Source organism: Musa acuminata, chromosome BXJ1-8 (genome assembly GCF_036884655.1).
Source record: "Musa acuminata AAA Group cultivar baxijiao chromosome BXJ1-8, Cavendish_Baxijiao_AAA, whole genome shotgun sequence".
NCBI lineage: Eukaryota > Viridiplantae > Streptophyta > Magnoliopsida > Zingiberales > Musaceae > Musa > Musa acuminata.
The window spans coordinates 41,123,112-41,149,734 of NC_088334.1; the positions used below are offsets into that span (position 1 = coordinate 41,123,112).

The 26,623-nt window shown below is 35.6% G+C and overlaps 2 protein-coding genes across 2 annotated transcripts; one reads left to right on the forward strand and one right to left on the reverse strand.

The window, feature by feature from the left end:
* Window positions 1-160: 160 nt before the first annotated feature.
* LOC103994672 (pterocarpan synthase 1-like) lies at window positions 161-685 on the reverse strand. The gene has a single exon (XM_009415077.3). The coding sequence runs from the start codon at window positions 683-685 to the stop codon at window positions 161-163; it is 525 nt and encodes a 174-aa protein (XP_009413352.1).
* Window positions 686-22,028: 21,343 nt separating this feature from the next.
* LOC103975054 (dirigent protein 11-like) lies at window positions 22,029-22,827 on the forward strand. The gene has a single exon (XM_009389965.3). The coding sequence runs from the start codon at window positions 22,081-22,083 to the stop codon at window positions 22,606-22,608; it is 528 nt and encodes a 175-aa protein (XP_009388240.2). The 5' UTR covers window positions 22,029-22,080; the 3' UTR covers window positions 22,609-22,827.
* Window positions 22,828-26,623: the final 3,796 nt, after the last annotated feature.

The window sequence follows — 26,623 nt, forward strand, 5'->3', positions numbered from 1 at the left end:
AATTACTAATCACTCGGTACAAAGAGAAGATATAAAGTACACGAGCCAATGGCAGCGATGCGGTATGAAAGAGAAAGAGCAAAGTATTGATGTAGAACAAGCTGCAAGGCAGAGCAGCTTTTATTGCAACAAACAATGAGAGGCAGCAGACGGCAGCTCATCAGTAGTGATAGATGTAGGCGTCGTACTCAAAAACAAGCTCCATCTGAGTAGTTCCAGTCGACCTGATGAGCCTGCTGATGGTGTAGCCTCGGGCCATCCGGAACTTGCCGGTGCCCCCAACGATGCCCCGCTCCATCCTAGGCTCCGTCAGCACCGCCCTGCCCAAGATGGAGAAGCTGCTCCCGTTGTACTTTCCGGCGGTGAACACGAAGTTTAGCGCCGAGAGGTAGGCCGGACTCTCCAAGGATGCCTGCACGGTGAGCTCCTGCGCTTTTCCGATGAGCTTGGAGCTCGACTCACGCCCTACCCTGAGAATGTTTTCGCCCACCCCGATGCTCCCGAAGGTGTTGTTGCCGGGAGGGCTGACGACGGTGATGGTGGTCGCGTTCGAACCACCGTAGTAGTCGTAAAAGTAGAAGTGGAGGTGCGTCATCTTCTCTTTGTGTTCACGGCTGCTGCTCCCAATGGCAACAGTGGCGAAGAGAAAGAGGAGAAGGAGAGTGAAGGATGGAGATGAGGCCATGGAGAAGCTTGTGCAGGAAGTGCACAGGTGGGTGGAGGATTGGGTGGCGAGGCATGAGGGTTTCGTGGGCTTTTATGGACAAAGAAGTAGAGATACTATTATTCCACACGTATTTTTCGTTCAACAGCACGTGAGAATTCGCTTCAATTGCACCTCAATTCCTTTGACAATCAAAATCTCATGATTTTTGGGTAGATTAAACAAATTAATATTAAATAATGTATATATCTTCTTATCCAAGAGATTAAATAAATCTCATGTTGTGAGAGCAAATTGCGTGCATATTTGGCCCTTCATATTAAATCCATTGTGACATGAACGTGGCTGGGTGGAGGGTAGAGACATGGGAGAAGTCAAGCAGCTGTGTAAGTTGTTCAAACGCAAGCTGCTCCTTGCTCTGAATTCCAACTCAGTCGTGCAAAGAAATATTGATACATCGTATTCAAACGTGGAAGGAGTAGGTGATTGAACAATTACTTGTCATTTTTGCTTTGACAGCACCGGGAGATTGCATATACATGTCTGATTCGCTGCAGCTTCCTATCCTTCTAGTGGAGGCAACGATAACAAGATAGACAAGGATCGGGCAGACAACAGCACAGGAACACCTTTAGCACATTAGGCTTCACTAAATCGAATTCCAAAATACAAGTTATAATAATTGAATGTCATTAATATCATACTTCTTTGTATGTATCATAACATTGTTAGCTCTTCCTAATATAGTCTAAAATAACCTATATAATTTATCTTGTTAAGATAATTTTATCATCACATTCAATTATAATATATACATACATAAATGTGATAATAAAAATAAATAACTTTATGTATGTAAGCAAGAATATCAATTATAATATCCATTTAAATATGCATCACCATAGCTTTTATAGTTTATTCATAAACTAAATCATAAGAATATTTTTTTTAAAACATTTTAGGTTGTAAGTCCAAGTGAATGGATCAGCGATCAATATAGTAAGACTCAAGTTATTAATTAACATTGATTGTTTCTAAACTCTTTTATCTAACCATCGAGTACTATATACATAATATATAAACCTACAATAATACTTGTCATTCTTAGATAAGAAAATTACTGTGATATGTCACAATGTATCTTTAGCAATTTGACAATTGAGTTTGACCACACCAAGTCTTGAGATAAAATTTTATAGTCATAAGACTTGATTTGTGACCTCAAAGCATACTATAAATTTAGCCTATATTATTAATAATATAATAATATATTATTTTACAACGTATTTTTATAGGAGACTCTAATTAAAGATGTCTTTCTGCAATAGTCTCCTAGGTTCATCCACCATCAATATCCAAGCCATGTTTGTAAACTATAAAAAGCTATTTATGAACTTCGTTAACGTCGAAGAGCTTGGTATAATCATTATATTCATATGTAGCTTCTTTCGTGAGGACACCTCTAACTTGTATAAGTCATCGTATTATCGATATACCACTAAATTAATAAATTTACTATATCAATGAAATTAATAGGATGGATAAGTCATATTTGATGCAAAGATTTAATTCAGACTCTAAAGATGTTATTGCTGAGAGAGCTGACGACAGTGACGATTATGTTTGAGCCTTGCAGTAGTCATAAAAGCAGAAGCAAGGGTGAATATTTTTCCCTTTATATTCTTAACTACTACTCCCATTGGCAAATAATGACAGAGAAAAAGGAGAGTGAAGGATGGAGATGAGGCTATGGTAAAGCTTTTGAAATTGAAGTTTGATAATATTATACAAATCTAATTATTACAAGTCAATCTTAGTTTTACCCATAGGTACTACTCTCGATGACAATAGTTGCAAAGAGAAAGAGTGAAGGATGGAGATAAGGCCATGGTGAAGTTTCTTAAATTGAAATTGATAGTATTATACCTATCATAACATGGTACATATGAGGTGTAGTCGTAGTTGATGAATTATTTTACTTTATCTATGAGTAACCATATCCTGAAGCTAACTGACCTATCAGTTTCATGTGGTTCAAACTATTAGTTAAAATATTTAAATTAAAATTAAATATAATATATTCATCATATTTTTATAAGTTAATATTATTTTTTTTTTAATGTAGAATTAATTAAGATGCTACAACAAAGGATCTTAGTTAAAAAAAAAGGATTGAATGCGAAAAAAAAAAATGATGAAACAATCTACCATGAGTTTGAGAGCATGAGAGCTGGTCACCACAACAAGAGACATCTACCATGAGTTTGAGAGCATGAGAGGGCTAAAGAGGTTCTCGTACGGAGAGGGCTAAAGAGGTTCTCGTACCATGAGTTCGAGAGCATGAGAGGGCTAAAGACTTCTACCATGAGTTCGAGAGCTTGAGAGGGCTAAAGAGGTTCTCGTACAGAGAGCATGAGAGCTGGTCATTACAACAAGGGCTAAACAATATACCATGAGTTCGAGAGCATGAGAGCTAGTTACCACAACAAGAGACTTCTCAGGGAGAAAAGAGGATGGCTTGGGTAGGTCTATAAAGGTTACTTTAAAGAGGTGAGGCTTGATGTGACCATCAAAAGGATTTTCATGAGATCAAAATAGGAAAGAAAAGAAAGCATGTCGGAGGATAAGGTCATTAGCCGTTGGGTGATCGAAACTTTGAGCAGTTCATCGGTTGGTGCCATAGCAAGTGTTGCTCATCTACTAGTTCATGCCCAACCGAAGCCTCGACTCCGACCTCTATAGCACCATGAAGTACTTTGAGTGGCCTGTGAGGCACAGGCTAAGAAGATCGACTAGGACAAGTAAGTGCATGTGTGGTGCATCGCAACATCAAGCCAGCAATGTCTTGCAGGATTTAGCATTCGAAGGCAAGTTGGGCGTTGTGGACCTTGCTAGGCTCATGGATCACGACCTTGCATATGATCGTTTTGGCAAGGATGAGGGATACATGGTTCCTGAATGCTTTCTACCCCTAGCCCTAGCTAGCAAGGTCAACAAATAGTTGGATGTCTAGAGGAATCATGACATTGGAGATTGCATGCAGAAAGATGACAATGCAAATGGAAGCGACAGACCAGAAGCTAAACAATGACTTCCATAAGATGCGGATGAAGAGCTTGATGGTGTTGATGAATTTTGTGACCAACGATTCTTTGTGTTTAAACATTAATTAAGATCAAGATTGATATTATAATAAAGTTGGAATGAGCTCCGTGTGAAAGAGCTATGGGCCAATCATGATACAGAGCTCCTACTAGATGAGATCGATATTCTTACATTCTTCTTACATCAACGACAACCTTTAGGGAGTTGATGAAAGAGTTTATGTCTACCTTGTCAACGGCCAATATCTAAAAGTAGTCTACAAAGTCTTGTTGACTGTTCGACAAGATGTGGACGAGTCCTCAGTCAGCTACATCTGGAGGTTCTATAGAGAGACTCATGAAGTCAAGATGTGGTTGATCCAACTCTCACTTTACTCATTCATACCTTTATCATTGGCTTTAAACGTCATGGTTCCAAGTTGATAACCAAGAAGGCCAAAACGAAGCTTTCCGATCCGCTTTAAAGGAAATCCGACACATAGTAGTCGTGACACTAAAATAGGACAATACTAGATATAGAGAAAAACAATCTTCGTAAATTCAACCTCCATCATGGCATGATGCTAAGTTGTCTATAGTTAATAAATGTCCAAGGATGTATCTATTCTAAAGTCAAAAGTTGTCTTACACCCTAACTCTTCTGAGTTGACGATGTCTTGACTCGTCCAAGTAAACTATTTCTTCAAGTTGATCATATCCTCAAGATAATCGTACCTTTAAAATGATTACATCTTTTAGGTTAATTGCACTCTTAAATACATTGTATCCTTTAGGCCGGGCACGTCTTAACATCGATCATATCCTTTGAGATGATCATATCCTCTTACATCATCATAAGAACAATCATCATCGATCATACTCTTAGATATTGGTGTATGCCTAAAAGGATTGTGTTTCAAGTCGGTCATGCCCCCTAAGGTTGCAACTTGGTATAAAAAAGAAATAAAATGATAAAATTTGAGGCTTGATCTTCTCCTTAAAACAAAGAGTCCTCAACCTTGGTATATTTTCGTTTAACCTTAATGTGCTGATAATAAAAGTTCAAAAGGGAACACAAGGTTCGCAATCTCTTCGTGAGGGTGACTGTGAGATCAAACTCGACCTTAGCAAGTCGAATAGTTCGCGGTAGGCACAACCTTCACAGGTTTGGCACCCCAATGCCAACCTTAGTAGGTTGGGCCATGTCACCACAACCTTGTTAAAACAAGAAAAAGAGGGTCATTTATACACCCTTGAGCAAGAGTGCCATCGATGAAGAAGCAGATAGGTTCTTGAGATATTACATCATTACAACAGTCAAATGGATTTGGAGGAGGAAGAGTACGGTTTGACGTACTGGTCAATGGTAGGAGTTTATTGGAGGCGCTTATAACACTGTTAGTAATATATAATTACAACATAACGCTGTTAGTAACGTAAAGCCGAAAATTAACCAGGGTCGCACGCATGATATTCTAACCGCTATACTACAACGAGTTCGTTGTGTTGTACCAAATTAAACACTTATCTATGTACTATTATGTAGAACATCAATTTAGATTTATTCGGCTAATTTTTTCTTGTGTGATTGTTTGTTTTTTTTATATATGCACATAATAATATTGTCACACAGCGGAACTTGAAGCTCTTGAACTAGAAGCTCCTTCACAAGTTGGAGCTCGGATAAAAGTACTTCGTACTCCCATCTCGTTATTAGAAATTTTGAATATAGTTCATACTCGTATACTTGCTTATGAATAGGGCCTATCCTCGAGGAGCTTGTGCGGCCTCAAGTGATTGTCGGCTGAGATCGAGATAAAATCTGCTGATGTCTTAGGTTTGCCGTTGTTAGGATGTAATGAATGTCTAACTCATCGAATCAACCTAATATATTGAGTCGATAGAGGACGAGCGGTTCGTCGGTGATTAGATGTATCATATGTGCTTGGCGTAACCATTCTCATTATGATTCATTATTCATTTCTTAATTTATTGTGGTTCATATATTTTAGTTTTTATTCATTATAAATGTAATCGTTATTATTAAATATTTATTTAATATCATTAAATTTTTTTATTATGATCTAAACATTACAAATTTGAATTAATTATTGAACGTTATAAAGGTGATAATAATAAATATTCTTGATGAGAGAACATCTATATAAACGAGGGTTTAAGTCCTTGAGCTTAATATCTCTAAAAGTCTAAATGATTTCCTACACCTTCTAAAGTGAGAGTTCAAAGCTAAGAAGTGTGAAAATAAGAAGAGAAATTGTTGCTGAAATTATTAACAACGTTGGAGGTATGCAATTTTTGTTTCTGCATAAGTTTTCTTGTGTTTCTATTATAATGGTTTAGAAACACATATTTGGTATTAAAATTTTTAACAATTGGTATCACAACTATTAACTCTACTCTTAATATGAAAGAGTTTTTATTTTTATACCATGAATATGGCTTGATTTTGGTTTCTTTTTGAAACTTCTTAATATATTTCATGTTGAAAATAATGAGGATATAATATTTTCAGTATTTTTAGTTGGTAAAATGCTTATATTATGTATGAATATTTAGTTATATTAATTCATGCTTATGAGTCAAATTTATATGTCCAAAATATCTAGTGACTTATATAATCTTAATTAATTAGGGATTAATCACAGCATCCTTAATTAATTAAAATTATATATAAAGTTAAAATAAGGATCTCATAAGTAATTAGACATAATATTGTGATAAATTATATTTAATATAATAATCGTTATTCAACATGATCTTTTATTATATTCATATAATTAATCAAGATAATATCAAATTATTTTCATAATTTACCCATAAATTGGAATATAATTTGATAGTTTTATCATAAAGACCATTTGAATCTATTTAAATTAAAATTTTAGCCCACGGATAACTTTTATGTCATGAGATTCATCTTTTGGCATGTTTCACATTGATTAAACATGCAATTTAAACTATTAAGCCTTCAATTTTGACATAACAATGTTTGATTTTATCCAGTTTCTCAAACTGTTAATTTCTCTGATATTCGATATGATATTCCTGAACTTAGATGTGATAATTATAAGATATGGAAGGAGAGGGTTCTCCTCCTTTTAGGGTGAATGAATATTAATTATGCTATTAGGAAAGATGAACCACCTACAATCACCAATAGCAATACTCCAACTGAAGTCACATTATATGAGCGATGGGAGCGATCTAATCGACTCAACGTGATGTTTATCAAGACTAAGATAATTGCTGGTATACGTGGTTCTGTTGACCAGCATGAGAAGGTCCGAGACCTACTACAAGCTATCGATAAACAATTTGCCATTTCGGAAAGTCACTAGCAAGTACCCTAATAATGAAATTCTCATCCCTTAGACTTACCAACATAAAGGGTGTGCGTGAGCATATAATACAAATGCGAGATATTGCAGCTCAACTTAAGAAACTCGAGGTTAATATGTCATAATCCTTCCTGGTGCACTATATTCTGAACTTCCTTCTACATCAATACGGGACTTTTAAGATTTCATACAACACACATAAGGATAAATGGTCAATCAATGACCTAATGACAATGTGTGTTCAAGAAGAAGATAGGCTAGTGATGGAACTGGGTGAGAGTGCATTGATAGTAACCACTCGCGGGAAGAATAAAACTAATAAAAATCAAGCTAATCATAAAGCTCATCAGTAGAGAAACAATCAAATACCACCTCAACCTGATATCAAGAAAGAAGCAAAGTGTTTCTTTTATAAAAGGAAGGGACACATGATGAAGGAATGCACTAAATTCCAACAATAGCTTGAAAAGAAAGGTAAACCAACCTCATTTGTGTGTTATGAATCTGATATGGTTAATGTTAATATTAATACCTGGTGGATTCACTCTGGATCAACAATCCATATTGCAAACTATTTACAGGATATGCAAAACCTTAGGAAGCTAGTGGGAAGTGAGCAAAGCATCTTATCAGGTAATAAGATGGGCTCACACGTGGAGGTAATTAAAATGTGTATTTTAACTTTAAGTAATGATTTTGTTTTAAAATTGGAAAAGACCTTTTATGTACCAAGTTTCTCACGAAACTTAATTTCTATTTCCAGACTCGTACTAGTTGGATATTTCTTTAATTTTCAAAACACATCATTTTATTTATTATATAAATCTGATTGTGTTGGGAAAGATATTTTATCTGATGGTCTTTATCGTATTTCCTTGCAAAATAATGACACTCAAAGTTCAATGCATGTTCACGCTGGCACTAAAAGGTGTAATATTAATAAGGACTCATCTATGTTATGACATCGGAGATTAAAACATATCTCCATAGAGAGAATTAAAAGATTAATTAATGATGGGGTACTTAGTACTCTTGATTTTACTAATTTTAAGACTTATGTGGACTGTATTAAGGGAAAGCAGATCAACAAATCTAAAAAAAGGTGCTAATAGGAGTTCAAACATATTAGAGATCATTTATATTGATATATGTTATCCAAACATGGACACATATGGTCAAAAATACATCATCTCCTTTATAGATGATTACTCACGATATATATATATATATATATATATATATATATATATATATATATATATATATATATATATATATATATATATATTTGCTTTATAATAAAAATGAAACATTGGATGCCTTCCAAGTCTTTAAGGCTGAAATTGAGAACCAATGTGATAAGGAAATTAAAATTGTGAGACCAGATACATGGAGAATATTATGATAGATATATTGAAAATGGATAAGCACCTAGTCATTTTGCTAAGTTTCTTTAAGAACATGAGATTGTTGCCCAATACACTATGCTTGGTTCTCCAAACAGGAATGGTGTTGCAGAAAGAAGAAATCGAACATTATTAGATATGATGTAGAGTATGCTTAGAAACTCCAATCTTCCTAAGTTCTTATAGACTAAAGCACTAAAGACGGCTGTGTATTTATTAAATCGAGTTCTAACCAAGGCTATCCTAAAGACACAATTTGAATTCTGGAAAGGTTGGAAATCGAGTTTGCGACATATACCCATACTGAACTTGAAGTGACCTATAAGAGGAGAACCAACTGGCTTTGCATTACTCATACTAAACTTTTCTAATATCTTCTCGATGTATTTCTCTTGTGACAACCAAATCTTCTTTTTCTTTCTATCACGGGAAATCTGCATGCCTAGTATTTGCTTTGTTTGCCCCATGTCTTTCATTGCAAATGATTCACTTTGTTTTTTCTTCAACTTATCAATTGTAGACATATCTTTCCTAAGGATAAGCATGTCATCAACATAAAGTAAGAGAATAATAAAATCCTCACCAAACTGTTTGATGTACATACAATGATCTGAAGCCATTCTTTTATATCTAATTTCAATTATAAACAAATCAAACTTTCTATATCACTATCTTAGAGCTTGCTTTAGCTTATACAAACTCTTCTTTAACTTGTAGACAAAATTTTTTTTACCATTGACTTTGAAGCATTTTGGTTGCTCCATATAAATTTTCTCCTCCAAATCACCATTAGGAAAGTTAGCAGCAATACCCAGAGCAACACAAATAGAAGATATTTTAATAATAGGATAAAAAATCTCTTTAAAGTCAATACCTTTTCTTTGACCAAAGTCTTTCACAACTAATCTAGCTTTGTACTTTGGTTGAGAACAATATTCTTGAGTCTTCAATTTAAAAATCACTTGTTCTTCGAGGCCTTTATTCCTTCTGGTAGTTGCACCAAATCATAAGTGTGGTTCTTCTGTAGAGCATCCATCTCTTTCTGCTTAGCAACTAATCATTTCTTTTTCTACTCACTTTTAACTACTTCTTGGTAACTCTCTAGTTCACCTGCATCAATAAGTATCACATACTCATTTGTATAGTATCTTTCAGAAGGTTGACGTTGTCTAGAAGATCTTCTCAAGTAAGGTTCACCTATATTAGTAAGCATCACATACTCATCTGATCTTTTTTATGATGGTGTGATTCATCCTCTCTGCAATTGTATTATGCTGAGGTGTACCAAGAACTATCATCTCATGTTAGATGTCATGTGACCTACAATAATCATTAAACAATCTGTGTACTCACCACCATTATCTGATCTTATGCATTTCAATTGTCTTTTCGTCTCCCTTTCAACTCTGGCATGAAACTTTTTGAATACATTAATAACTTGATCTTTGGTCTTCATAGCATAGGCCCAAACTTTCCTGGAAAAGTCATCTATAAAAATAATAAAATAAAGTACATAATTGATGCTAGGAACATTAACAGATCCACTAGGAGTTTTTATCCTTAAAAGATCATTTACATGTATATAAACACGGTCTATGGCATGCATTTTTCTAGACAAAGCAAGACTAGTAAATGAAACTCTGTATTATTTACTGATCAAACAATCAATATAAGGGTTTAGATGTGTACCTCTGAAGTCTGGCAATATCTCTCTCTTGGAAAGAGCTTGCAGCCCCTTCTCGCTTATGTGTCTCAATCGCCTATGCCACAAGTCAATGTTGAAGTCTTTCTCTGTAGCATTCAGTTGCTCACCATAAGCTTTGGCCTACAACCTATATAAGGTGTGACATTTCTCTTTACTAGCTATAACAAGAGAACCTTTACTGAGCTTCTATTGCCCTTTGTGAAATCTGCTATCAAATTCTTCATCATCTAGCCTTCCAGTTGAAATTAAATTTAGTCTCAAGCCAACCATATGCCTCATATCCTTAAGCACTAACTTACAGCCAAAGTTGGTCTTTTTGTGGATATCACCCATGCCAATGATGTTTGTCGTGCCATAGTTGCCCATCTTGACAATACTAAAATTTTTAGACTTGTAGGTAGCAAAAAGCTCCATCCGTGGTATAGGATGATAAGAAGCACATATGTCAGTCACCCACTCAAAATCCTGACACACAAGAAAAAATATCATCAGAATGAGACAAAATCAAATAATCACCACCTTGCACTATAGTTGTGGTGTTATCTTTTGACTATGTAGACTCCACTTCTTTTCCCTTTTACTTGCTCTTCTTAGGTTGCTTGTATTGGTTCTTGTAATATCCTTTCTCACCATAATTATAGCAAACAATATTTTTTCTTGATCTTGACTTATTTCTACCCATGAGTGAACTGCTTCTTTCCTTAGACTTAGACTTTTCTCTGTTCTCTGAGATAAGTGTCTGTGAATCATTCTGAGATGTTGTTGAATTCTTTCTTCTCAACTTCTTATTCAATAAATTGCTTATTACTTGACTCATGGTGACAACACCATCTAGCGTAGAATTACTAAGGGAAACCACCAATGTCTCCTAAATTTCTAGTAATGAACTGAGAAATAACAATCCTTGCAACTTATCATCAAGAGAAATTTTCATAAAGAATAACTAGTTAGTGATACTCTGTATTTCAGTTAAATATTCAGCAATAGAAGCATCATCTTTATATTTCAGGTTTACAAGTTTTTTGATCAAGAAAGCTTTGTTACTAGTTGTTTTTCTTTTATAGAGACATTCCAACTTTTTCCAAAGAGAATATGCAGAACTTTCAGTAGAAACATAGTGAAAGACACTATCATCGAGTAATTATCGAATAAACTCGACCGTTTTTCAGTCTAACCTCTTCCACTTATCATCTGTTATAGTTGCAAACTTTGCATTATCCTCCTACAAAGATCTATATGAATCTTTGCAATATAAGATATCTTTCATTCTTGGTTTTGATATCATCCAATTATTTCCATTCAAATTAATCATGCGAGAAACACTATCGACCTCGAATACAAAAATTAAATTACCAAAACCTGCTCTGATGGGATATAAAGAAGAACAAACTTTATATACAAACAAATACAAGTAGACCATAAAATGCAGCAGAATTAAATGGAATCATAATAAAATAGGAAACCAAGATTTACATGGAAAATCCCTCAAACATAAAGAGTAAAACCCATGGGACAAACCGGAGAAAATCCACTATAAGAATAATGAATATTCAAATCTCAGAGCCTCTTTCCCAAAACTCAAGCAACAATCACAAGAGAATAACTGGGATACAAGGATTATGTTACTATGTATAATATCTAAAATATCCCCAAGTAATCATAGTAAGAATCTACTATAGATCTAATCTAACCTAAGATGAGAATACTACCTAGATGACTTAGAACGGTCTCTCTACATTGTCCTTATTTTCTTCCCTTCCCTTTTCTTATTTTTCTATACTTTTCTTCTCTTTTTGAATCACATTACTGTTGTAGTTTTCTGCTCTGTGTTACAGTTTTCTTTATATTTTTCGTAGTCACTATACCCCCTTATTAGATCTAGATTTAGATTAAAAAAAAAATGAGCTATAAACTATTAAAACCCACTATGAACTAAACTCATATGCTATCAGCCCAACACACCAAATAGTCAGATTATTTTGTTTTGTTCACCATCTCTATCTTTACGTAGTTGGTGTGCATAATTTTATGAATGTTGACGCATTAAAGATGGTCAAGATCCTAATCTTAACAAATGGCTCTTCTTGTATATGCATTGCTTGAAGACAAAAAAATGTGAGTTGCTTCATCTTTAGAACCTCCCTTAATCTCGCCTATAAAATTCATCTCCCACCAATCCTCCTCGATCCACTCCTTGAATTCGTGCCATATTGAGCTTCTCCATGGCCAACTCCTCTCCCATCTTTCTTGTTCTCCTTCTCGTCAACTCTATGGCTACTACTTACACTACACCCGAAGAGAAGATGACTCATCTACTTCCACGAGATATACTCCAATCCAAACGTGATCACAGTCACCATGGTGGTCCCTCCGGGCCAAAACTTCTCCTTCACCACCTGTGGAGCGATCAACGTCATTAATGACATGCTTTAGGAAGGCCCTGACCCAAGCTCAAAACGAGCGGAGGGGCTCGCCACGCAAGCCTCGCTTTCATGGTAAAAATATAAAAATTATTATGCTAAAATTTACTACCAAAATTGAAATCAAGTAGAGTAGATATAGGATAAAATATATATACATTTTGAATATGATAATCAATAAGATATCTTAGATATCATGAAGTAATGTATCATGATATGTATATATCATCAATCTACATAGTAAAGAAGTTAGACTCTCATAAAGGGTCCAAGAAAGTTAATTAGAAAAGTTTCTTCAATCAAAATCATATACTATGAATCCTGTAATAATTATACTTTCTTTCTATTGGATAATCTTAATAAGAATCCAACCATATCTATAATATCTGACATAATTAAATAGGGTCATATAATATAAATATTCTCTCACTTACCCATTAATTGATAAGATATAAAATGGTTAAAAATTAAAATCAATAAAATAAAATTTATTTAAAATTAATTTTATCTTATTAGGTTCTAAAGCTTTAAAAATTATTTATACATACACAAATTTAAAAATAGGCCAATATGTCCAATAAATACAATAATATTACATTAATCCTAACTAACAATGCAAGTTATAGTGGTTATATATCATCAATATCATACTTCCTTCTATATACTATACTACTATTAGCCTTTTTTATATAGTCCAAAATGACCCATATAATTTATTTTGTCAAGACAATCTTGTTATTCATATTAAACCATAATATGTATAGACATAAATATGAATATGATAGCAAAAATAAATAATTTTAATTATATAAATAAGAATGTCAATTATAATGTCTACTCAAATATGCATCACCATATTTTTTATAAGTTGTTCACAAACCCAATCATAAGAACATGCACCTTATCTCGAAGAAGTATTTGATGGAGGAACCAAGGTGACTCAACTTACGGAGGCGAAGTTGGGTTCAGAAGGCTTTGGCATGGGGTAAGAGGACGTGGAGGCGGGTACTCTTAAAGAATATGTCATAGTACTACCATTCAAGTTATCATGAAGGAAACAGTGTGCAATGAAGATTGTGCAGATAGAGATAGAGGCTTAAGATCTAGATAATGGTGCACCAATTTCAGCAAAGTCGATGGACTTCGGAAGCTACTAGGCGATGGACTGTCCTAGAACGGTGTTTCGTCTAAGTGTGACCCGAGAGTGGGTGGATGAAGGTTGATTGCCAAGGGAGCATATCACAATCCGAGTTCATCCCACAAGGATCAGAATGCAATGGAGATGTCACCAGGAAGCGACATGGTGCAATGGATCGTGGTGGAATAATTCATAGCAATGCGATACACACGAATCTAGTCCCGTGAGGGACTATATCATATGGAGGTATGATCAGGAGCTCCACTTCGGTGAATAACATGACAACAAAAAAGGCTATGGATTCAAGGAGTGAATGTCATGGTCTTCTAGAGGTGGGTCTTCCGTGCATGCATTGAATTTTGTATCGAATAAAAGCCTTGGTAATCAGCATATGGAGTTTGTGTACCACCAAGGGATTATACCTAATGCAAGTACCATTGAGTCTCATGGGAGGGACTTGGCCATGCAGAGATATGATCAGAGTGGCTAGAGAGTTAGACTACTCTAGAGCTCATATTGGCTTAAGGGAGCTCGACAAGTTAGAGGACAAGGCCAAGTAAGCGAATGTTACTACCAATGAAGCTAAAGAGAATAGAATCGATACAAACCTTACAACATGATGGTAGAGGCCATGCATAGGAGTTGTAGTATGTCTTTCCATCGATCAAGGGGAACTGCTTGGAGAACACAAAGGTATTGAAGCAAGAGGGGTCGAAAGGGGTGAGGAAGCGACGACAAGTCCAAAGGGACTTAGCTATCTAAAAAAACCAAGTATCGGTTAGAATGGAGGTGGACTCGGAGGAGTGCCATAATGCCACAGAGGCAGATCTACCGATCGTGAAGAAATGGATGCAGATGCGAGGCGATGGATAATAGGGCCATGGGCATGATAGCACCATGGTACTACTACAAAGGCGGGACTTTTGTGAAGTCAACAATCCCTTGCTCTCATGGAGAGAGAGCGCTTAGTCATGAAAGGGGCCGAGGAAGTGGAGAATATGAAGGCAAACTCCAAGTACCAAGACAAGGCTAAGGGGTAGAAGCCAGGGAACTTTGTAAGACCGATGTCAACGAGCTTCTTATCAAGATAGCCGAAAGTTGAAGACTTCGAGTTGATACAAGAGTGCACGACTAAGGAACGAAGTAGGCAATATGCGGTACGAGTTGATGGAGATGATGATACAATCCCAAAGGTGACCAAAACTATTAGAGACTTACTCCAAGTTGGGATAAAAACTTTCTATATTCTAGAAGTTTGATGGCATTAAGAAGGTGAATCATAGTAGCTAACTTAACGCAAGGAGTGCAAACACTTCGAGTGCTCCATAAGTGTAAGCAAAGAGCGAGCGAAGGCTAGTAACCATCTCGATGCATAGAGTATAAACCTTGAGGAGGCATGCGAAATCAAAGTAACCTTTACCTTCTCAACTCTTAAGAGAATGAGCGAAACCGAGTAGCCCAATTCTCTTATATATCCAGTAGAAGAGCTTTGCATATCTTCAAAGACCCTTTAAAGAAACTAAATTGAAGACAATAGTTATCAAATCCTCACAAATGATGATCAGTGCTATTATGAGTATATTATCCATGCAGATTTTATAAAAAAATAACATGCATATTTTATAGAAAAATAAACAATCAAGATATGGACTTCTATCTTATTCTACTCCCCTATTTTTCTAGCAATTCACGTGACACCCTTAGCATGTGAAACGGAAGTCTCCGGCAGACTTCTAGTGGGGATAGAGATCCAATCAGCGTCTTAGTGTAATCTCGAGGAATTCGACCAATCACACTAAGACCAAAAGGTAGACAACTCTTGTTGATCATAACTCCTTATGATTCCTATCCTATTCGGTCTCCGAACCACCATGGTCTCGAGGGACTCGACCAACCATAATGTTTGATTAAGTTAACACCATCGTTACAAGATGAGTCTGATTCGATCATATAATCTTGAGAGACTCGACCAAGCATACCATGTCCTCAAGTCATCGGTGACATCTATATATCGTAGGAAAGATAGTGAATCACGATATAGGTGAGCCTCGAGGGACTTGACCAACTCAACCTACATTGGGAATCGATCCCTACCTATAACGATGGAAGGCCACGTGAGTCAATCTAATTTCTTCACATTTACTAACTTAATATTATCGAGAGAGGAGATTTTGATTTGGTCTCGTAATATGATATGTCACACACATACATATTTAATTTACATCTATATCGCATGTAAATATATATACATATCTAGTAGGTGTACAAGTAATCATACCAGATGATCATAGACAACAACCTAATATAATCAAACCTGAGCCAGTGGGCCTAATCACTCACATCATGATCTATGTGTGTAGCGATGCATCTTCATGTCTTATGATCATCCATCTCATCCTTGTCGATTTTGTCGACATCTCAACGCATCTCCATGCATCGTAATCATCCGTCCCGGCCTCGTGGGTCCCGCTATCGCTTCTACGCTCCCGCTACACCTACTCATGTAATTACAACTTAATCATAAGTCCATAAGCTCAACAATAAATGAGAATAAAATTAGAGGCTCGTATGCCCTAATAATAATAATCACATGTACACACATCACACGGTCCATGATCAACCGTCTACATCATACATCACATGTAAATATCATAATATATGACTACTAGATAAATAATAATAATAATAATAATAATATTATTATTATTATTATTATTATTATTACTTAATTAAACTTTTTAATTAACTAATATTTTTTAAAATTAGGGACATATAGCAAATTTTTTGAATTATGAAGGGTATTTTGGTAATTTAGATAGAAAGGATAGAACTCAATATTTCTAAAATTCTAATGGGCAAAACTATCATTGGCCAAAAACCCTAATTCCCTTCTCCACCCTTGCTGCGTTGCGACGATTGTCGCTACCCCGTCGGCGATGGACACTACGGAGGGATGAGGGCGTTGTCTCTACCCATGGGTGGCTCGCTCGTGGGTGATGCGCTTGCGGGTGATGCCTCCCTTGCCCACGGGCGGTGTGCCCACTGGCAGTGTCGCCCTTACAAGCACTACCGCCATAGCGGGCGAGAGCCCCTACGAACAGGTCGCCCGCAAGCATTATGCTCGCAAGCATCACCCACGGGTGTTGCCGCTTGCGCTATAGGCACAACGCATGCATGCAACTGCTCGCAGCAACAATCGCTACGCTTGCGGGTGCTGTGCTGCTTGCCTACAACCATCGTTGCATGCATGTAGATGGCAGCAAGCTGCCATCTATGAGGGCAGTAAGGGCAGCAATAGTTGTAGCCATTTCTCGCTTTTGCGTCAATGATTTTGATGTTAAAAGATTTTCTAAAACACAATGATGGGGATATAAAGCGGAATAACTTTTGTATATGAACAAATACTAGAAGACCATAATACGCAGCAGAATTAAATGGAACCACAATCAAATGGAACACCAATATATACGTGGAAAACCTCTCCAATGTGAAGCGTAAAAACCACAGGGTAAACTAGAGATAATCCACTATGAGAATAATGAATATACAAATCTCAATCTCTTGCCCTAAACCCTAGCAACAATCATAAGAGAACAATTGGGATACAAGGATCATGTCACTGTCCACGATATCTAAAACCTCCCCAAGTAATCACAGCAAGAGTCTACTGTAGATTTGATCTAACCTGAGATGAGAACACTGCTAGATGATTGAGAACAGCCTCTTTGCATTGTCCTTGTCTTCTTTCCTTTCTTTCTCTTCCTTTTCTTTGGAATCCTATTGTTGTTTTCTTCTCCCACGTTGCTGTCCTATTTATGCCTTTTTCTACCTCCAAAACGCAGCCACCACACCCCCCTAATGTTAATTAGGGTTAGGTTAAGAGGGGGTGAACTGTGGGCTGCCCAAGCCCACTATGGGCTGAATTTGTGGGCTGCCAACCCAACAACCTCCCCCTTCAGCCCATAAGGGAGGCTGTCCCATGACTCCTCAATGTGAAGCCATGCCGACCAGCTGTCGGCATATCTCATGTCTTTCTTTTGGTAAAATTTTTGTCAACATGTCTGCTCCATTGTCATCTGGGTGAATTTTCTAAAGCTGCAACTGCTTCTCTTCAAATGCATTTCGAATCGAGTGGTATCTAACATCTATATGCTTTGACATGGAATGAAACATTGGGTTCTTACACAAATGGATGCCACTCTGGCTGTCACAATGCACCACATAATTTTTCTATTTCAGTCCCAATTCTTGTAAAAATTCTTTCATCTATAACATTTCTTTGCATACCTCTGTAGCAGCAATATATTCTGCTTCTGTGGTGGAGAGAGCAATACACCATTGCAACCTGGATTGCCATGACACAGCTCCCCCTGCAAAAGTAAGTACATAACCCGAAGTAGACTTTCTCGTATCTACATCTCTTGCCATATCTGCATCTGTATAACCTGTCAACACATGTGGTCCACCTCCAAAGCTTAAACAAACCTTAAAGCTCCCTCTGAGATATCTAAAAATCCACTTCACTACTGCCCAATGCTCTTTGTCTAGATTTGCAAGAAATCTGCCAGTAACACCAACTGCATATGCGATGTCTAGCCTCGTACATACCATTGCATACATTAAACTTCCAACTGCTGAAGCTTAAGGAACCTTTTGCATTTTCTCCTTCTCCTCATCACTTGACGGACTTTGTTCTGAGCACAATTTGAAGTGACCTGCAAGAGGAATAGCTATGAGAATAGTCACCTTTATCATATGAATGGATATATAACATATCAGTCTGTCTTGTTATCTCGATGTCCTTCTCAAGTAACATATGATCATGATTATTTAGGGTATGTGTTTAAAGATAAATCGGTCTCATTATCATGATCTCATCATAACCCGATTCCCATTACACAAATCCATGGACATCATTATATATATATATATATATATATATATATATATATATATATATATATATATATATATATATGTATATAAAATAATATAATATAAAATAATATAATAAATAAAAAAAGTATATATCATGTCACATGTGTCATCACTCACATGATTAGCTTGTAGGGCACCTATGGCTAGCAATAGGAGTTGGGGCTTAAAGGATCCTAAGCTAGACTCCTATTTTCATCACCTCCTACATCTTCGCCTTGCCTCTTCCTCCAGCTGACTACCCCCTTTTTAGCATGAGAGGACAACAAGAGGGACCAATCCCTTCTTGGTTACTGTAGTGTGATGGTGCGTAAATGCGAGGAAGGAACATGTTGCACAAGGAGGTACGTCGTCATCGTATCCACTATGTAGATCACCGTCTCAACCACTTTATGAGTTTTATCATTTTGAGTTTTTCACTCCTGAACTTTACTACAATGATTAGATAATATTATTTTGAGAAATTAATTACTTTTTGCTGTCCATGCTATTTATGGGTTTTCAACCGTCCCAAGGCCGGCATCGATGCTGGGCGATCAGGATGACATTCCCTACATGACCTTTTAGCTATTTTGAGTCACCCAACGCAATGATCTGTCCTTCGGTTATCCGAAAGGAGGGTGTGAGAGAGGCAAATCATGTCGTGAGCGGATTTCATCCGAAAGGAGCTATTTTGTTTCAACCCATTAATGTGTGGCCCTTTCTTCGGCCATGATGTCATTGATGTGTGGGTCTTGGGGGATTTTTTTGGGGAGCTAGGATAGGTAGGGATCATGGGTTGATCCCTCTTGGTGACAGTAGAAAATTGGTGGTATAAATTCAAACGAGCATTTGAATTGGCTTGTGAAATGGCTCAATTAGGATGGTGGCGAAGATAAAAAATGATGGTTTGGACACAATGACGTGCTCAGAGATAGTATACGATGCGTCGTTACAGTTCGAAAGCTTTTCTCTACCAATTCAAGAGCATAAATAGCGAGAGGCCCTCAGAATTTCCTTACGTTAATTGTACCTTTGCATTCGTTTATTTTGTTGATCACATAAACTTGACTGTCTGATGTGGGCGATTTTTCCATTCTTAAATAAGAAGACCGAAAAAAGATGATTTGTCAAAACAAATATTTCGAATTTTAGAAAGCCTAACATAAATTTGCTTCTGCTGTTCATTTTTATGTTCTCTACATATATTTTTTTCTGAACAACTTCAAAATTACTGGTCATATTATTTATGACCGGATTATATATATTCTTCTAGATCTTCTTCACCTACTCACCAAGGACGTTTATGTCATTATCATTGTTGACACCAAATCCAGAGAATAGATTTAGTAAACTTTGGCAGGAACAAAGCATCAAAACGTCACCTTGAACCCCAAACCATTTGATCTCCGAAGAGCTATTCTTTTTCTTGGTGCCTCGAGTTGAAACGAGAGGGCGTCGTCGAGAAAGTTGCAGTGTTAGGATCCCAATTCTTCCACTGCTGTAATGGCACATCATTGTTCCGTAACGTGCACTATTTCTTCTTCGAGGGCTTCCACCAACAACCCTCATCAAGTTTGAATGAAACGAATTTTACTCCCTTAACCAAGAAATTATAAGATGAAGCCAGCACATACTCCTTCTAGAGATCCACTGAACTGAGCTTGAACAAAGTAAACAACAGTTTGTTGACTTTTTCCACATCTTCTGAAGCTTTCATCTCATTGCTTTGGAGTAATTCTCCAGTCCAAAGGTAAAATTGTGCATATATATATATATATATATATATATATATATATATATATATATATATATATAGACTCATATACCAATCAAAATCATGGAACATCAGAGCATCCATAATATGTCACACCTTTAGTTAGTCCAATTAGCAATGTGGATTAAGAGTGTAGAGTTGTTTTCTTGGGAATAGCCCAATTATCATGTGGAAAAAGAAATCGGCGATAGCATTTGGTGTATTGGTACATTTTAAGCTCCATGTATATTGCTCACACTTATATTATTCAGCCTTCTCTTGTACATCATTATTTGACAGCAACAAAAATTTCCACATTTTGTGTAACATTATCAAGGCAAAAATCGTCAATTAAATAGTCAAATTTTTATGGCAACAATCGTCTATTTTGTCATGTCCACTTGACTGACTCACTTATATTGTTGAAAATAGCAGTAGAGGAATAAAATAATTGTCTGAAATAATCTTATATAGTAACTACGTTGATTCTTAGTCACAACTGGGAACAATTTTGTCGCTTAAAATAAATAAAGTCGATGCTTATATCACCTTCTTAGAACTTATTACGAAATCAACCAATTATAATATATTAAACACATGGACGACCGTCCATTTATATGTTTGTCCTGTGACTAAGGTAGACCAACCAATCAATGCTAGTCTTCAGGAGATAATATTTTTTATGTTTATGTATATTTATGTAATATAGCATATTTATATGTTTGTCATTACAAAACCCAAAAAACTTGTATGCATGTTTTTGTAATAATTTTCATTTGTTGTTAGCTAGCTAAAGTAAGGTAAGGTAAGGTAAGGTAGACCAACCAATCAATGCTAGCTAAGGTAAACCATGATTATTGGTGATTAATTTAAATTTTTTTGATGGATATCAAATGAAAAATACATAATATGTTATGTTAAAAGGTAGAAAAGAAGACAACAATATGCATACATAAAAAAGTAAATGTATACGCGTGTGTTCAAAGTTGGTAAATTTTCTATTTATCCTTCTCAACTTAAGTTTGCATGTATCTTTGCAAATTCCAAAAATTTGCATTCATACCTTTGCAGTTAACCACTCTTAAATACTTGTCATTTGATCATTAAAATAGTTATACTAATAATATTTAGAGTGTCATAATTTTTTTTTACATAAAATAAGTGACGAAAATAAGATTTGAACTCAAGATCTTACTATATATTTTTTTATTAGCTAAATTAACTGACACCCTGAAAATATATCGGATGAGATTTCAAATCTTAACTTTTGATAAGTGGATTTGAAATATTATCACTAAATTAATATTTTAGATATTAGTCTGAGAGATGTATAATCACTAAAAAAGTTTCTTAAAAAAGATAAGCTCTAATAATTTTTTTCCCTACCTAACCAAGTTAATGTCAAAGACTTTAGTCCGAGATATATATATTTTTCTTCGTAAAGAAGTTTCTTTCCAAGAAAATCTTAAACTTTGTCAAAAATTTTAGTCCAAGAAGTTAATGTCTGAATCAAAATGTGTTCCCTCGAACTGTTCTACCTACTTCTTTCTCTATCTATAAAATGCCCATGAGCTCCTCATCCCTCTCTACCCCATCCTCCATTAGCCTCTTCACTTCCCTGCAAGAAGCTTCTCCATGGCCTCATCTCCATTCTCTCCTCTTCTCCTCCTTCCCCTCGTCATCTTGGCCACTGTTGCCATTGGAAGCAGCAGTGATGAACCCAAAGAGAAGATAACCCACCTCCACTTCTACTTTTACGACTACTACGGTGGCCCGAACGCGACCACCGTCACCGTCGTCAGCCCTCCCGGCAACTCCTCCTTCGGGAGCATCGGTGTGGGTGACAACATTCTGAGGGAAGGGCCCGAGTCGAGCTCCAGGCTCATCGGGAGGGCGCAGGAGCTCGCGGTGCAGGCGGGCCAGGAGAGCACGGCCTATCTCTCGGCGTTAAACTTCGTGTTCACCGCCGGAGAGTACAACGGGAGCGGCTTCTCCATCTTCGGCAGGGCGGTGTTGACGGAGACGATGGAGCGGGGCATCGTCGGGGGCACCGGCATGTTCCGAATGGCGCGGGGCTACACCCTCAGCAAGCTCATCAGGTCAACTGGAACTACCGAACTCGAGCTTGTGATGGAGTACGATGCTTACATCTATCACTACTGATGAGCTGCCTCGGCGGTCCGTTCTTGTGTGATTTAGTACTTTTGTGCGTCGTAATAAGACATTCTTACCGTCTCTGTCAAGACATCCTCGTGGTTGTTCCACGATTGATAAGTTTAAGGTTCGTGTCCATGTAAGAGCTTCTTATACTCGTACTGTGAGTTCTATATCTGTGATTCATACCAAGGAATTAATAAGGAACTCGTTCGTTTCGAGTAATAAGCACATTTGATCGAGTAGGTTAAGTGGGATATGGTGGGGGGACATGGGGAAAGGAGGCAAACCAAGGTTGCATAGAGGATGATCACAAGCCCATGCACTAAGCCATCTTGTGGTGCTTATATCCACATGTTCGATTCACTTTTAGCGCAAATGATGGCGATCATAGCTGGACGATACTTTAATCCACTACTGAGCTGCGCTTCATGTTATCTTCTTTATCTTCGTAGCTGGGAAGAGTAGGACATTCCGTTTGCTTAATCTAAACGTCAGTGGCCGTGCGAACATCTCTCTCAACGAAGAAAACAATCCGAAACATTGTTGATACGTGGAAGCTGTAGCAGAAATCTGAGATCTATCCATAAAGTCAACTTGAACTTTTTAAACCTCTTTGTATTTCCTGCAATTAATTAATACTTAGTTTATAGAGTTGGAAGAAAGAAAAAGTTAAAAAAAGTTGCCCGAAACAAGAAGAAGAACAAAAGCATCGAGCAGCGTAGTCTTCAGGGCGACTACCGCTTCCGACTTGGGTGAGCTGATCAATGGGTTTGCAAAACCAAGCAATCATAGTTGTCGTGATCGGTACGTCTAATGGTCATTAATCATACTATGACTACGGCGTCTCAGATTAATTATCTCAAGACGTTAAACTTACATCATCTGATTCTAATATTCTATAAAACCATCCTCCCATTTCAATGAGTCGTGCATAAACAAAATTCTGTAATTAATAATCATTACATATATAATTACCAAATCCATCATCGAATCAGTCTCTTGCTCGATACCATACGATCTTCAAACAAATCTATAGTTTTTTTACCATGAATATCCAGTAGAAAAAGAATGCATAGATGTATATGACCTGTATAGCACAAGTATACTCACAATAATTAATTTAAAATTATCTGCATTAGTCATATGTTGATGTCACCAAAAAAATCAATCATATCAATCATATATAACACCTACTTATTCAAATATTTACTCTATTGTAAAATAATAATATTTTAATAAAAACACATCATATAACAATAACAAGAATTATATCACATGTCACACTTTCATTTTTTTTTTCCTTTTCTTTCATATTCCTTTCACGTCACATGTTATATTATGAACACAATACTTTCTTATTCATAAAGAAGATAAAAATAAAAATAATTATGACACTCAAGTACGTTAACCCGACGGAACTAGCCTGCACCCTATAAACTACATCCTTGATGGACTTAAATGTCATTTCCAGTCATGGGTTTATGGATACATTTCTCGTAAGATGATAACATGTCATTATTTTTCACATAGTATTGCTGAAACTCAATTCACTTTAGCAAAAATATTTTTTCTAGTTCTCTTACTAAAGCTACTATCGAGTAAAGCATACTATCTCATAGCCTTCGCCTTTGTAGATTTAAACATTATCTCTTCATCGGTTTGAAGGTTTACCATCTTAGAATCTACGAATGAGATATAAATCTATAGTTAAAAAATTATCAAGAAACTTACTTGACATTAAAATTATATAACAAATATATAATGCTCAATCACATGTCTCATATCAATATTTTACTATTATACATGTTTAAGAAAAATTAATTCATAATTCATAATTTTTTATACATAAGATAAAGTATAATAATTAATTATTGGACTGTATTGAATCTCACAATCCAGTCATTCAAGTATTAAGCTCAAATCAAATACAATGAATCTATGAAGGCAACACAAATCAAATAACATAGGATAGGATGTTAATGTTTTATTCTACCGGATGAGTTTATATTCCTTCAATAGCAATGATGACAAACTCATATCATACTCTCAATGACGAATGAAATGATGCCTTTTAACTGACCTTTTATCCTCATTTAATTGGTTTAAAACTATCTTAAATTGATCTAACTAACCTATGAGTTAGAATTAAGCCTTAACCAACCAACCCTTCACTAATTTAATTTTAAATATTTAATCAAACTAATTAAACCATTACATCCTAACTATTAATATTAGATTAACAAGATAAAATTATATTTAAAAAATAAAATATTTTTAATTAACTTGTATATAAAATCTAAGAGAAATCAAGTAATACTTCAACAACTAGCATCATACAAGATATATAAAATTTTTAAGAAAATTAAATATAGCATAAATGATATCAAAATAACTACAATATAATTTAGATCTAAATCTAAATGTAAAAAATTTTAAATAATTAAAAAATCTTTTACTTTTAAGAAACATAAAGAAATCTACCTCACTCTTAGTTCCTCCCGCTTTTAGGCTCCAAGAGGAATCTCACACTTTAAATAGGAGAAAGATGAGTTCTCCCCAAAGATAATAATTGTTTATATTTATTTCTTTTTAGTTTTTTATTTACTAACTAAAATGGTATCACCAACTTGGAATATTAAATAATCCCTTATAAAGTTTATTAGCAAGAAATAAAATCAAGAAATAAGTGCTTAATTAAGAGAGTTGATTATAGCTTTGAAAACAAAAATAATAAAAATAAAATAATTAAGCTAAGCAAAAACTCCTATAAGTGAACTCTAAAATATATATAAGTAAATACAAATCTAAAAAGTCAACAAGATTCATTCAATTAATGTATGTCAAATATCCGAGTACTCTTCCAAATGGAGACAAATCTATATTGCACTCTCGTTGAGAACGTGACATATCTTACCTATCAAAGTCGGGACATATTCCTCCGATAACGAATAGAGAAATCATTCAATTATCATATCTAATGGCTTGTTAACTTTTCAAGAGAATCACTTGACATACCTCAATAGGAAAAATAATCATCTCATACAAATCATATTCATCATAGAATAAAAATATTATATTAAAATATCTTTAAATTATCCTTCAAACATCATCAATACAAAAGAACATCTATTAGCTCACAATTGAATTTAACCTTAGCCTAATCGATTTAATTGACATGAATCAAACTTGATTTAGTTAGATGCTACTGAATTAAACTTTAATTCTTATTTAATTGATTTAAAGTGATCCAAAATTAGTCTAATTTAGATTTAATTTAAGTCAAATCGATTTAAACTAATTATATCAGTTTGAAATCATCCTTGATCTTAACTAGTCAATCGATCTAGTTCAGTGAACATTTGGGTCCAAGAAAAAACAAAGATAATTAGGCTAGATTAGGCCAACCTATACGGTCTCTATAATGGCCATGTGCACTGCATATATCTATCCAAACATAATCTATAAATGTCACATAGGTTGAGTCATATCCGGCTAACAAGCTAAGCCAAGCATGGCCTTATTAGGATCAAGAGCGGTACTAAGAGGGGGGGTGAATTAATACAGCGAAAAACTTTCGCGATTTCAAAAGACTTGTGTTTCGTTTAAAACTGATTCGGACAAAAATGGTTTCGATTCAATCCGTTTTAGAGAAATTATGAACTTGAAAGCTTTCGTAGAAGTGCAAGAGAGGATTAAGGAGATTTGTAATAATGTAAATTGTTGAATGAAAAGCAAACCAGGATTTAGAATAGTTCGGTAAACATGACTTATATCCACTTTCGGATTCCTCCTCTGACGAGGTCTTCGGTGTCTATTAAAGGTCTTCCTTCAATAGGTGAAGACCAACCAACTCTTTTATAGTACTTTCTCCTTTTCACGGGTTTAGGAGAGAACCCTTACAAGTCTCACACCTCTCTTGAATGATCTCAAAACTTAACAAGGGAGAAAGAGGACTCTAGCACTTGTTTACAACACTTTTACACCCAACAACTCAAGATTATCTCAATACTTTCGTACCCTT

Coding starts and splice junctions, on each gene's coding strand:
- LOC103975054 (XM_009389965.3), top strand. CDS start 22,081: ATGGCCTCATCTCCATTCTCTCCTCTTCTCCTCCTTCCCCTCGTCATC.
- LOC103994672 (XM_009415077.3), bottom strand. CDS start 685: ATGGCCTCATCTCCATCCTTCACTCTCCTTCTCCTCTTTCTCTTCGCC.